Below are 15,443 nucleotides of genomic sequence, written 5' to 3'. Positions count from 1 at the left end.
ACTTGTCCTTCAAATAGAGGCCACACCAACTACAAAACGTTTGCTCTTCTCCTCAGATCATTCACTTTGCAGTTCAGAATCCCTCTAAACTCCTACCTTCATTTTTTCCTCAAACCATAGGTATCATTATTTGTATTTAGCCATACTACTTGAAAACCCTACTGCCCTCAGCAGTCTCATCTTTTTCCACCCAAACTAACCTCACCCCATCTGTGCAGTCAGAGGGAGTCACAAGGGGGAACCTTCTTCTTTGCCCAGATGAGTTGCAGACAGCTGGGTTAAGATCAGGCTACCTTCCACAGCTGCTTAAGCTAACCTAGCTGGCTCTGTTGGAAGCAAGCTACAGAAGGCACAATCCATATGTCCTCCATGGCTTCAGCTGTGTAGAGCCTAGAGGTCTCTCATCAGTCTAGCCACAAGTTTTCCATTTTCCATGACACAGCTGAAAGACCAGATCTCTCTGGTTTCTGTTTGGAAATTCATCTTTTAGCAAACCTTAGTTTCCAGGCTAGAGTTGGGAAAAGGGTGGTTTTACTTCGGTGTGATCATGTAAGTGTTTCAAAGTGCTGTTATCTAAATGGAATTTATCTGAATTTAATAAGCCTCCTCAAGCTTACAACCTTTAAAACCTACAACCTCCTTTCAGTCTTTGAAACTACATGAAATAACCTTCTCAGCCTTCTCTCACCCTGACATGCCAAGCTATTTGATGATACAGCAACTCCTTAACACTGACCAGAATTCATTAATTGTACATAGCCAGAAACCCCAACCTGCCACAGCATGATTTCTGGTCAGAAACCAAAGAAGTGTAAATATATTTAAGATTCTGGTTTGCAATTGTGCAAAGTATTAAATAGAGCTACAGACAAGGTAGAGTTTGTTCAAAGGGACAGGATGGCTGGGAGGACACACAGGAAAAACAATCAATGGGTATTTGTCAGCACAATTAAAGAATTATTGATTACACAGCAGATTCAATTGTGCTACTGCAACTTCACAGAGAATATAGCACATCTCCTACTGCCTGAGATAAGAAAGCACACTAGGTAGTACTAAGTTACTAATGCACGTAGCATTTTTTCCCAATGTCGATCATGGATTTTTCAGTCCTACTTTATCATTCATGTAAAACATAAGGAAAATTGAAAAGCAATGTAACCTATTCAAATTCACACTGGCCCAATGGCAACCCTCCATGATAGTAAAATTTCTACGTGCCAGAAGGAGGGAATCTCCCTGGCAGAGGGCACACAGCATTGCCAACACCATCCTCCCTCTGAGATTTTTCTGTATATAGATATACTGTGTACAGCTGTTTGCCATGTAGTCTTAAGTCTTGAAAGTAAAAGGTGAATGGACTGCCTTGTTTTACTAATAGGATTACACATATTTTAGGTTGGGCTTGCACTTTATGATGCCTTATGAATAAAAGGAATGCTGCAACGAGCGCATACCACTGCAGTCCCATCCTTCATTAAACTTCCAGCCATCAAAGATCAGAAGAGTCCTTACTTGCAGAAGGCAGCACAGATAGAAGTCCTCAGAACTACAGTCAAACAGCACAGTGCTAAATCTCAATACATAAGAGACAAGAGCTAGACAATTCATTTTCAGTTTATTTTTAAGTGGCTGAAGTGCTCACTGACCTTTCAAAACATGTTGTGATGTACTTACATGTACTCTAACCTCCACACAACATTCCTGAGATTTAGCAGGGTCAAGGAAGCAAAGGAACAAAAACTTAAATATATTTTTATTTTCTCTTCATTATGCGAATGTGTCATCACCAGCATAATGCACATCCAGGGTACCATGATATATGCATTAGCTAAGATTTACACTTCATGGCTGCAAATAGGGTCCTTTTGCTCAAGACAGCCAATATCCTATAGGAACAGCAACAACTGACTTGCTGACATTAGCACAAATATAATTAATTTTGTTCTTGACGAACTACATGGAGACTATGAGAGCTGGAGGTCATAACACTGCCCTATGGACACAAATTGTGATGTTAATTATCAATCAGAAAATTCTGTATAGACTTTTCACCATTTGGGGCAGTGGGTAAGATGGGAAGGGAGTCAGTCCTTTTAGAATGCTAACTTCAAGACAGATCTTTCCACCATTAAGCTTTTGTACAGTATAATAAAACTCCAGTGCTGGTTGCAAACTCAAGATATAATGGTACTACAAATGTATTACAATTACATTAGTGTCCACAGACAGGCTTATACAAAGCTGGAGTACACTATGAATACTTAAGCATGAACATTAACTCAATTTTACAATCCTTTTCAAAAGGAAATACTAATTTTGTTTTTTATTTGTTAATGGAGGAATGGAAAAGAAACCTATTTTTGCTGTTATCACAGCAGTGTCTAAACAGCCAGACAAATAGTGGCGACATAAAATTGCCTATCTAGACTAATTTGCATTTTTGTGCAAACCTTCTCTTATTCATCTGTTTTCATTTGGTTTTCCCTGACAACCTGCAGAGCCACCCACACCCTCCCAGCACAGAGTGTTTATTTTTCCTCCTGTCTCTGGCTCTTGTCCAGAGGAGGGCAAACGCTTTCAAATGACTTAGCTTTCATCCCCCACAGTGGCAAATGCTCTTACAGCTCCTCAGGATCTATTTGAACATCAAGAATATATACTCTTGGTGTCTACCAGAAAGAAACCTGGAATAAAGTACTCCTGTCAGGAGAAAACTATGTCCAATACATAGTGGGCGACCACTGACAAAACTGACAGAAATATCTGGGGGCAAATGCTGGGTTTTCCTTTTTGGACTTTCCATTACTGAGACTGGTGTTAGGTTCCACATTTCAGTCTTTAGGATCTATATTTATTAGCCTTTAGTAATTGCTTAATATCAGCCACTGCTTCATATAAGGAAACTTACATCCTTTTTTTCCTGCATATTTGTCTCAACCAAAATTTCTCGTCAGTCCCTCTATCCTTATTTCTTTTGAGACGGCCTGATACTTGAGTCAATAATTTAAACCAAGATTCTAATAGCACATTTTCAAAGTGTACACTAGAAGAACAGGGTTTGCTTTCACTAGAATGGCACACTTCTCTCCCCAAACTGGTCTCACCACACCCATTTTTTCCCCCACTTATTTTCCCATAAAACTGAACCCCAGAAAGTAAAACTACGCTCTAGAACTAACACCAGGGACCTCCTAAAAAATTACACTTTCTTTATCTCATGTTACTACTGTTTCATTTTAGAAACATTCTTACTCAACACACCAAGACCTTCCTTAGGTATAGCCCAGCTATCAGCCCCACACAACTCAGACAGCTTGCCTGAGCCCATGCTGGGAAAATAACCTGAAAGGAGCCTGAACTAGCTCTTCCATTTTTACATCAAACCACCAACTGAACTGGAAGCCAGTTTTAAAGGGATTTCATTACGCAAACTTACAGCAAATTGAAATAATGCCTTCATTTCACAAGGATGGACATCAAACAGATGCAGTTCTAATGCCACAAATCAAAGTAAATAACACATAGTCTATGGTCCCATTTTTTATGATATACCATTATTTTCCATTATGAAAAGCTAAAGACACACAACATTTTGCTCTGAAAATAATATCTACATTCAGCTAAAGGGATGTTAAAATACCTTCTCTCCTGGGGTCACAGAGATTCTCCATATGCAGTGTGTGTAGGAAGGATAACCATTTGGAAATCCAGGAGAAGAAAAGTTGCCTGTAGATTCCTGCAGTGTTTCTCCACAGGCTGTAAGAAACAAATTACAGTAAAAATATAAAATTCAATGTGCCTAACAGAGAAAAATGCATCTTTTCAATATCTACTCAGAATAAAGTTAACTCAGTACAGATGTAGAATGGAAAACAAACTCGTTAGTTTATGATTTATTCAAAATTTTAGGCCAGTCTGACATTCATTCCATTTTACACAGGATGTTTTTATTCCAGTAACTATTTCTCTTGTGTGTTGTCTGCTGACATAACCAAAATTACAGCAGTCTTAAAAATATCACTGCTGTCAATCAATTGCAACATTGTACATGTGACTCCTTTGGCAATTAAAAAAAAAATTTAGCCACACCCTTAGACACATCCTTTAAGAACTAAAACAAACACTGGCACAGCATGATTGGCACCACACTGGAATTTTGTCAGTGGTTTCATTTAATTTAGTACTTTACCCACATGAGAGACTGAGCTGACCTATACTCACTCATTTATATTAGTCTAGAAAGCTAAACCCTATATTCAACAAAATCTCTTGCAAGGGTGATTTGTAGAGATGAGAGTTAAAAAAAAAAAAAGCAAAGCAAATGTAAAGTCCTAAAATATCAAAGGTTTTTATATTCTTTATTATTGAAGCTTTTAGAATGCCTATCTCACCTGTCAATCATGCTGCTAGCTACTAGTGGCCAGGTTAATAAATCCTCTTCACAATAAAAAACCACCAGAAGCTCCTGCCATTCTCCACCATTAAAACCAAATCTGGTAGGGTGTCACACCTTGGTCAGTCATCCTTTTTGACCTTAAACAAATTGTTTCATCCACTGATTTTTCAGGTGTGATACAAAATATTAATTTGAGAATATTATCCCACAACTGTGTAATCAGATCTGCAGTACTTTCAAATTAAAGCACTACCACTGCCAGCAGGTGAACTACTGTATCATCAAAAATCTCAATGAATTATAAATGATCTGGAAAATCTTTAAATAAAAGGGGACAAATGAAGGGATTGTTTATGACAAAGAAAGACAACACGGCTGTATAGGCTGTCCTGTTAAAAAAGGTCTACAATGTAATCTGCCAACTACACTGTAATATTAGGTGTAAATTATATTCAAGGCATTAAATATGCTCTCTGACATGCATGATGAGAAAAGAAAAGAAAGACAGGTGCATCCCACAAAAAATGTAATGGCTAAAGCCACCATCACTGTGTTCTTTAGGAACGGAAGAGCAAAAAAAAAATTCTTTTCCTCCCTTATATAAAAAAGGGTTAATCTTAAAAATATTGCAGGCAGCCACAGCAAATGACATTTCTGTACAAAGCATTTTCAGTGAAAAGACTATATCTGTAATTAACCATAATTTATTTTTAACACAGCGATGAATGCAAACTTACATAAATTCCAGAGCCATGCACTGGATTCCCCATGCTAGCAAATGGTAACGTAGCTTACAATGTGTAAGCAGAGCACTTTAGAGAAATCCAAGAGTAAAATGGTAGTCTCATACAGGAGTAGAGGAAAGCAGAAAAGCCCAAAGAGGAGACATGCATGCCTCAGGAGATCCATGAGAATCCAAGTATTCCTCTCACCCCTTTTAGAGATCTCTCTTGCTCTCCCCTCCATGCATGACTTCATTAAGACTACACTGCATCAGTGTGCTCTCACAAGGCACAGAACTGTATATCAAGCTTTAGTACAACTCCTGTTTGCTCTGGCTATATTTCATCAACATTAGCTACTAAGTAAGCCTTGAGCAGATGCCATGAGGAGAGATGGGGAATGTTGTTTGTCTAATCTTTTCTGCTCACAAAGTATTTTTTTCCAATTAACTGTAACTTTGACTCTCAAATATTGATTATGAAGTCATGCAATGTGCACACTCAGGTATTGTGAAGTATGTAAGCAAACAAAAGACTATCACGTATGTGGGACATATGATGTATCCGTTCAAATGCAATCCTGCAATCAGTAAGAGGACAGGAGGAAGACTCCGGTGTAATTACCTCTTACACTAATTTGAGTCCCTACATTACCCTGTTATAAAAGTAAAAATATCAGTGAATTAAGCATAATATCTTTACATCTTGAAAACGTTTTAGAATTTTCCCCTCTTACACAGAGCGTAGAATTGTTTTCTCCAGAGTACTAGTAACACTTCATACTCTATATACAGAAAAGGTATATAAAATTAAAACTCTGGCTTTTAAGTTGCAAAAGAAACCACGGAACATTCCCCCCACCCCCCCCAAGGAATTATAGGATAAAGCTATTTAACACAACAATTCATCTTATATCCATCTTAAATGCCTGGGAGCTCTCTATCAAATCAAAATTTTTATAAATATCTCTGACTTTAAGGGAAGCATAAGAAAATTTGTCACTGGATAACTTCTACTAAGAATATCAATTTTATTAGGCTAGACCACTTCCAGAAACACCACTTTAGCTCTCCCCACACACATACTCTATCCATAAAAGTGGATCTCCTCTCTGTTTTACAGTTTGAGAAGGTTAAACTTCTGATAAGCCTTTCTGTGGTAAAGAAAGGGAAACTATTTTTGCTTCTCCTTGTAAAGATTAGCAATAGGAGCAGGCAGCAGGTATATTATGTGTTTAAACAAAGCAATTTTCACCAGTGAGCTCTGTGGCAGTCTTTAATTACACAGCCTGTGTATAGCACCCCTCTGGTCTGGCCTATGCACACAGTCAAGTCCCATCAAGGATTACAGTGAAGCCTTCAAATGACGAAACCCAGATCCTCCAGAACACTTAGGCAACCAACTCTCATTCCTTTTTACATATCACTAGCAAAGGCATAGTGACATATATGGCCAATATATGCTTAGCCTTTTGCAGAGAGAATTATGATCTTTAACACTTTCTACTTAGACCCAAGTCTATGCAACTATACATATATGGCATATAAAGCTGCCCTAAAAAATATCTACTGCTGATTGTGTACATGATAAATCAAGAACTTAAATCCGTTTACTACAACTCGGTGTCTTACTATTGACTTGATTCCCCTTTATATTTATAGGAAAATGATCTTAATCTAAAAAACTTAATCCTTCTTATGCAGTGAATAAAGGCTGACCTTTGAAGGTGAACACTCTTTTTGAATCTAATAGGGATGGCAGCAAGTTAAGCCTGAAAAACAGCAAGAACAGCACAAAAAAAGGGCCAGGATAGGTATCCTTCATCTACACTCTTCTACACACACTGTCACAGACCCAGGCAATTTGTACATTTGCTGAACTTCTTCCATACACCTTCTCTTCCTCTAAACAGCCTGCTCCCACCACTCTGAGAGTCCTTTCCCATCTATTATCCCATCCCACTCTGCCCACTCATTTTTTGTCGTCTCTTTTCTGCCTAAGAGTATCCTTCTCCATCATTTCCTTTTCTTATTCTCTTGCTCCTATAAAACCACATATGAATTTTAAATCTACTACAATTTCTGTATAAAACTATAAAGGCAGACCTGTAGCTACACCAGAAGAAAACACATTCCATCACTCTATTAGATTGTCTGAAAACCATTGTAATACATCCAACCTTGACGTTCAAGATCTGTTCTCAAATGCCAAGACACTCAAAATTCAAAATAAGATTGGCAGAGGAAGGACCCTCAACTCAATTGCTTTCTTCCTTCTTATTATTCCATCGTGTAACAATGGAATTCAGTATTAAAACATAACAGATCCCTAACAGCAATTATGCTTTCATTTGACAAAAAAAGTCTTAAGAATATGTTAAAAACAAACTAAAATTGCTGTCGCTAGGTTGCGGAGTCCTGGCACTTGCTCTGCTGATAGGTACGTTATCGAATCTCACGCCTTGGCTTCACCAATCTCAAATATGTTTCTTGCTCACCAAGCACTTTCATGAAAACATCACACTGAATATGCTGACTAGATAAAATGCTGTGGAAGGCTTAGCCTTCTCACTGCTGTGAGGATCATCTGTATTCTCCAGCAGCCTGGAACTCAACTTCATGTTCATGGGTCCCAGAAAATGCAGCTAGCTTCTAGGTCCAGAAGCTGTTTGCAGGAATAACTAGAACTCCAAACAAAACAAGCACAATACCACAAAATTCTTTATCAAAGAAGTGTGCATCTCTGGAAAATACTGATTTAATTTTTTCTGTATTTTCAGCATATTACATTTAAGGTAACACAAATGAACATGTGAAACAATGCAGATGTTATTAATGATTTAAATATTCACACTGCTGTTTTATCATAGCAGGCATTATGTCTAACATCTTCTGTATGAAATAGGAAATACAACACACCTCCAAAACCAACAGTGTCAGGGATTTTATTGCCACATACTACGATGCTCACATAATTATTTTCATAAAACTCAAAGCTTTACCTCTGTCTGAATTTTCAGTCTCATGGTTTGCTGGAAAATTTATTAGAACATAAGTACTGTGCAACTTTCAGAGTTGCTTTCTTTATTGGATATTTAAGGTTGTTGTGTTATTCAGTTACACAGCTTCTACTAAAAATATTATCTGAAAAAGTAGCATTTTAAATAGTGTCTGTCTGTCTTTTTCTCTCTCTTAAAACTCACTTTCTATTATGGCATGGCTATCTAAGTATGGCTGGAAAATCAACTTCTTTTATCCCAAAGTCTGCCGAAGCAAAGTGCCACAAAGGGAGTATGATCCTTCAACTACTGTTCATTTTTATTATCCATCTGACCCATGTTCACCAGTGCTGCAAAAAAGAGCTTACTTTTAAAGTGCACAGTGCTGTTGAACAACCATGAGTTTACAATATTGTGAAATTAACTTTCAGCAAGACTTTCAAGACATTGAAAGAAATAACTCATTAATACATGCTTTTTGACATATATGGAAAGGACATTTTCTCTGAACAATTATTTGAATATTAGCTCAAAAAGCTCGTTGCATCTTTTACAGTTGAATGAAAGTGCATGTTAGAGTATTATATACACACCAAACAGACTAGGCTGTAATTAATTTCTTTTTCTTCTGTTTTTCTTTCTTAAGTCAATAGGATCATAAGATACTAACTCCTTTCACAGTGGTTTTACTTCTATAGGCTATTTTTGTCTTCTAAATTTGTCTTTTATCAAAATATATATGTACCCTTTGTGTTTATTAAATTGTTTCTCTCTGCATACTTTCATTAGAAATAATCTTGCCAAAAGTGCATTATTAAAGTGCTTTCTGTACCAAAAGGAAAGAGTTAAAATTGTCCACAAAGGAACAGCTGTTTAAAAAAATATGTTAAAATGGTTTTTCCTCTGCTAGGCTCAGAAGCTCCATGCATGTTGTCAGTATGCGGATGACTATGATTCAGCATAAAGCACAAAGGAAAAGGATATTTCAGCTGTACAGTGTACATCAAATGCACATCAGAATCCCTAGATCTTCAGTAGATCCCATTGCTGCTGATACAAATTTGAAGTGGACTTTAGTCCTGATTCCTTTCTTTAGCCCTACTATACTGATCAGTTAGTTAAACGTAGCCATATACCTAACTTCAAAAAGTTACTGAGATGTCATTAATTCCCATGAGGAGCAGTAGGGCTGTAGAACCCATGTGGCACAGAGCTGGTATGTCCAGCCTTCCACAAGGATCTTGCTGGCAAATTCCAGTTGAGAGATGGTACTTCTGAACTACTTTGGTTGACACCATGGGTTAAGAGAGGTAAGGGCCATAACTAGAGCAAGGAAATTAAAACCTTTTGCTTTCAAATTTCCACCACTCTGGCAGCACTTAGCAAAGAACCAGCACTAGAGAACAACATGAAGCACAGGGTTGACTCTGTTCTAAGCAGTTCACAAATATAAGACTTTACAGCTTAGTTGTCCTGGCTTGTTATTTGTCAAATTTTCAAAAACTGGGTTCAGAGATGATTGTGATAATTCAATTTTCTCCTTCTGCACTCTACTTGAAATCAAATAAAGGACTCCAGTGAGTATGCAAACCAGAAATAATATTAAACATCTTTCTTTTTCTTCTGTCCTAGTCATTGAATGGCTAAGCAAGACAGCTTGAAATGTCATGGAACTAAGTGTTCTTTCATACAGTTTATCTGTCCTTAGGTATTTTGCATTCCAGAGACCTTATCTGTAAGATTTTTTTTATGATTCAATTCTTGAGCAGCCTGTGTCAGTTGCCAACACAGAAACAGACTTCTGAGCAGCTGACTCCAAAAACTCATCATTCCTCTTGAACGACATGTCAAACAGTTGCTAGTATGTGGTTTTTGTTTGTTTGTGGTGCAATACCTGGACATCTATACAGCTTTCTTGCCTGTGCAATATCTCCTTTACTTAGACGAGTACGTTGGCCAATGGCAGGTCGTATACCATTATCATCACGGGAAGGGAGAATGGTATCCAGAAACATGCCCCTAAAAAAAATAAAAATAAAAATAGACCCCAAAAACACCTATCAGGTTTGTGTCATAAAATTGTCTGAGTTTCATGAATGTATAATGTTGTTTTGTAAATCTAGTTTTTACATTTGGCATAATAAGAGGGTAAAATGCAGAACTTTAAATACAGAAAACACATCATAAAAATTCCTAAGGTTGGCAAACTTTAGGCAAAGTTACCAAAAAAAGAATCTTCTTTCAGTACATCAACTAACGTATAAGCTTTTATATTTCTGTTAGACAAGGAGAGGGAAATCTCTTACTATTACTAAGACTACACAGGGAAAAGACACTTCTGTAAGCCGTCACTATATTGAAAAAAATTAGTCATAAAAGTACATAAATTAGGCCCTATCACAAAATTCTTAATCACAAAGTTCCTACTTCTACCAAAGTTTTTATGGAAGTCTTAAAGTTTGACTTACACATGTAAGAGCAGGTAAAGCTGAGCACTCTTGCCAATCATTCTTCTGTCAGGTGTTTTAACAGTTCTAAGTCTACTCTAGATGCTGCTGCTTTTGAAAAAGAAATGCTTACTTGCCAGCCTTTGCTCGCTTTACAATAAAGTATATTGACTTACCATATGTGATTTTAGTGCCATTTACTTTAAATAACAAGACATTATATAGAAGTTTGCTTCTTCCAAATGTGCAGTTCTATTCAAAATTTCCCAGATTTCAAATATGATCTAAAATATTTTAGTAGCTTCAAATAAATTTTAGAAGAGTAAGGTACAAAACCACATTCTATTATCATGTTACAAAATTTGAAAAGCCCTTAAGTCCAATGAAATGGAAGCTAACAGATGAATTAACATGTTTCTATATTCTCTTGTTCTTTAATTTTTTCATACTGTCTTGCATACTTCTAGGACTTTTATTGAAAAGCAGAATCCGTACTTTCAGACATCACATGGGTCCAAAAATAAATGAACAAAGAGGATCTTTGTAGTTAGGATTACCATTTATAAATGCATATTGCTTTTTAAATTACAATAAATGAACCATTTTAAGTATTGCAGATACATACTGCTCTCTTTACCTAGTTGGACTTTTTGTGGCATCACTAGAAATTTTGCAAAGAAAGAATCATCTCAGAATGTTACCCTAAACAGTAAAATAACCTACTTATGGCATTAATCAGTTTCTAGAAATAAGGCACATTATTATTTAGAAAAAAAAAAGTGTTTCCATCTATAAATTATATTTTTTTTCACAGAATTTCAGTACAACCTGAAACATGATGCTATTCATGCTTTGAAAAAAATGTGACAACAATCCTCTCTTAAATACCTTAGCACTTTAATAGGGGAACAAACTGCCAACAGTTTTAATAAAACATGAACAAAATCACTGTGTATGACTAGAACTTTATGATGTTTTGTGATTTCTACTACTTATCCAAGTGAGCAAAGTCTAACAAACAGCTGGCAATATGTCACACTGTACACAGCTCATGCTTTCCAGTTGAATTAGTGCAAATCAATACCTGACCTCAAGGGTTTGATGGTTGGTTTTAAACAGTATGCAGTAACAACTTCTTGTACCTTAGGGCAGGGCATGCCTACTCATGGCACTATCAGATTTTGCCACCTTAGAAAATGGTGAGAACAGGGCCCACAGACCAAATTCCCTTGATGCTGTCAGGGCCCTAGGACTCTAGGGGGTTTCTATCTTGTTCAATTACTCTATTTTATATAGGTTCTTATAATCTCTTTCTTAAGGTAATGGTGTGTGTAACTGGATTAAGCAATGTGACTAATATGAACCACCTCATGTGGCCCATTCCCATGCTCTTCCAGGGGTGAATTATTTGTATGCTGAGTAATCCAGCCTTTGGTAGGATTTTTATTTTTTTTAATAATATTATTTATATTGAGGAGCACAAACATAACAAATTTGCAAAGGCTGGTGAGGTTATTGGTGGTCTTCAGTTCATTTCAAAGAGTCAGATTTTCTAGTATTTTTGCCTTAAAAGGCATGAATTGAAAAAATTAAAAAATCCCCAAACCTAAGAACATAACTTTTCAAACCAGCATTTTATTTGTTGGGTGTTTATGGAGTTTTCTTTTTATTTTATATTACTCTGGCATATTTAGAGAATAATTAGCTGAACTGCAATTTGGTATGAAATACTAGAGGAGATTGGGTGAAAGACTTCTTCACTTATTCTCCAGAGTAGGGCTGGCCTATGGGAACAGGTCCTTCTACAACTCCCCACAACCCTGCAGTATTTCAGAGTAAGCCCCATGTAAATTACTAGAGAGTTGAGAACGGACCAGCCTGCAACAGGACAGAGGAAAACAAGCAGAACTCTATTATAAGGTTTTGATGACAGTAACAATCTGTACAAATAACAGAGAAGAGGCTGCAGCCTCTGTCACAAACGGTTGACTGCAGCCCTCAGCAAAGGCTGTGGCTTGCATGGTAGATGTCTGGATACCACAATGTGTTCTACCTGCACAATCTATAGTTATGAGACATTATGCATCAAAGGAGATTTCTCTGTTAGTGAACAGATCACATTACACATTGTGCTGGTTTGAGCTGGAGCAGAGCTGACTTTCTTCACAGTGGCTAGTACGGGGCTATGTTTTGGATTTGTGCAGAACACAGGGTATGTAATATGGAAATGGGTTTGTTACTGCTGAGCAGAGCTCACACAGAGCCAAGGCCTTTTCTGCTTTTTATACTCCCACACTGTCAAGGAATTTGGGGGTGCATAGGAGATTGAGAGGAGAGACACGCAGCACAGGTGACCTCAACTGAACAAAGGGACATTCCATATCATATGACATCATGCTCAGTATATAAAGTGGGAGGAAGAAGGAGACAGGGATGACATTTGGAGTGAAGGTGTTTGGCTTCCCAAGTAACTGTTATGCATGATGGGGCCCTGCTCTCCTGCAGATGGCTGAACATCTACCTACCTATGGGAAGCAATGAATTAATTCCTCATTTTGCTTTGCTTGTATGTGCGACTTTTGCTTTCCCTATTAAATTGTCTTTATCTCAACCCATGAGTTTTCTAGCTTTTACCCTTCTGATTCTCTCCCTTATCCTGTTGGTGGGGGAGTAAGCAAGTGGCTGCGTGGGGCTTGGTTGCTGGCTGGGGTTAAACCACAACACTCATAACATTCCTCACCATCTCACTCGTTTGATTTTTCTAAATTCAAATTTTTATGGACAGAAAAAGGAAGTATTATATGAAATTACATTTCCAGATTATCTTGTCTTAAAATCTAAAGAACTAAAGCGAGATCAAAAGGCTGCTTTGAAACTGAACAGAAAAGAAATGCATTAAAAATATAATTCAATTATTTTGACTTAAAATAAACAAGCTGCGCTTTGACTGCTGTAAGAATACTATATCACAAGAGACATTTTAAGCAATTTCAAAATACTTCAAACAGCATAGTTCTTAGCATTCACAGAGAGGAATAGAATTAAAAGTCAAAAGGTATAACCTGAGACTCCAACCTTGAGAAGGTGTTCCTGGCATAGTGCATAATGCTGTCAAAGTCATATGGTTCCCCAAGGGAATTCACCTCTCCAGGCTCCATCTTCAAGAAGTTATATTCCTGACCTACAAATGATTGATAATTAGAGTTTCTTTAATATCTTTTTCTGTAAAGATAAAAACCAAACAGGAAAAGAAAACCAACAAAGATCCTAACTTAATTACTCACTGACATTCATAAATCTTTGTCATTTGGGAGGAAGTGTGTGACTTTATTAAATGAGAGGGCAGATGTCTTCACATCAAATTGCTATACCTGGCATTTGAAAAGACTAGTCTCATTCAACTAACACATAAAGGCCCCACACATCATGTTGCACTTCATGCAGAATCCATAGAAATTGCTGGTTTGATTCTTAATTCCTAAAAGAAATAATTTTGACAGCAAAGACTCTGGAAGAACCCTCCTCATTATAGACTCATTAGATGGGATACCTTTAGTATCCAGTCCAACTGGATACTAAACCTTGTACTAAACTACTGGAGACATTGCTTGAACAAAGTCTACTCTTTGAGACTCCATGTAATGCAGAAAGTATGAAGTCACACTTTGAAGAGTCAGCTCTTGCAACTTAACAAAAGCAGAAGAGGAACAAAAGAATTATACTTAGTTCATAACTCCAGACCATAAGTGCTTTGTCCTAATCAGTGTGTTGCGAGATATAAAGCACCCCTTACACCAGTTCATATTCCCATTGGATTCTTCAAAAAAAATAATCAAACCCTGCAGTGACATTAACATTATTAACCAACATAATTTGCATAATACAAAAAACCCCATGTCTTGGTGGTCATGACTTCGATCCCATTTAGTGATCCTCAAGCTCATACCACATCACAAGAAGTTGTTTCAGTCAGAAATCAAAGAGACAACTGAAAGGAGAGAGCAGGAGGCTGAGGATGGCACTCCAGCAGATTTTGCCCATTGCACAAAAGGCAAAGGGGAAGAGCACTAATGGCATCTACACTAGTCAATAACACAGAGAGAGCAGAAAGAAGGCTCAAATGAGCATGCACTTTCAGGACTTCAGAGACTTGTGGGAGTATGTATCAGCTGCCAGTCTCCTTCCAAGTCCTAGATGAAGCAGCAAAAATTCATTCCATCTCAAATCCATTTTGATTTAAAACATTTTCTATAGGAACTGACAAATACTCCAAGCTATCATTGGACAATTTCTGATTTCGCCCGTTCTTTTTGAGCAGAGAATTTCTGTAAGTCAAAATCAGTGCTTGCAAAGACTACATGCATTTATCAGCATTGCAAATGAAATATGACTAGTTTCCTCCCATCTTGCCTACCCACCACAAGTGTGGGCACAACAGGTAGAATGACAAAGAGAAGACAGCCACAGTTTAAAGTTCTCAGATTCCTCAGATGCTTTGTCCCAACAACACCAAGGTCACTGACTAAAGCTGCAAGTTCTGTAGAGAATGAGTAATGTGTAAACTGCAGGAACTGTGCCCATCTTTGTCACAGATTCAAAGTCCTCAGCTTAACTTCCAGGACTAAGCCTCTTGGGCAGCTAAAAGCTACTGACATATTTCTATTTGTGTTTCAATAAAGACTACAAAAGAAATGCCCTTTCTCAAGCACAGAAACATGACATTTAAAGGGCTTTAAGAGTAAGAGCTTCCTTCAAAGTTTTTGAGCATGATTAGTATTTTGCTGCTTCTAGCCTTCTATTTAATGGCTTGGAAAATATTATATTTTAATTGCAGTATTTTATTTGTGATTCAAATTAAGATCAGTCAAGCTAAGAGG

General features: G+C 37.2%; 1 protein-coding gene across 1 annotated transcript in view; it reads right to left on the bottom strand.

Annotated features, from left to right (window-relative positions):
- Positions 1–15,443, bottom strand: part of LOC103799451 (tolloid-like protein 1) — a gene marked incomplete at its 5' end in the record, with an annotated part of 71,899 nt that overhangs the window by 39,016 nt on the left and 17,440 nt on the right. The window contains 3 exons of the mRNA XM_009071773.1: positions 3,644–3,759; positions 10,014–10,138; positions 13,642–13,747. Of these exons, the coding sequence (XP_009070021.1) occupies positions 3,644–3,759; positions 10,014–10,138; positions 13,642–13,747 (347 nt within the window). The remainder of the gene's footprint in view (positions 1–3,643; positions 3,760–10,013; positions 10,139–13,641; positions 13,748–15,443) is intronic.

This window comes from Acanthisitta chloris, unplaced genomic scaffold (genome assembly GCF_000695815.1).
Source record: "Acanthisitta chloris isolate BGI_N310 unplaced genomic scaffold, ASM69581v1 scaffold12333, whole genome shotgun sequence".
Taxonomy (NCBI): Eukaryota; Metazoa; Chordata; class Aves; order Passeriformes; family Acanthisittidae; genus Acanthisitta; species Acanthisitta chloris.
The sequence above is the reverse complement of the archived record's forward strand: the minus strand, read 5'-3'. Positions and strand labels throughout refer to the sequence as shown.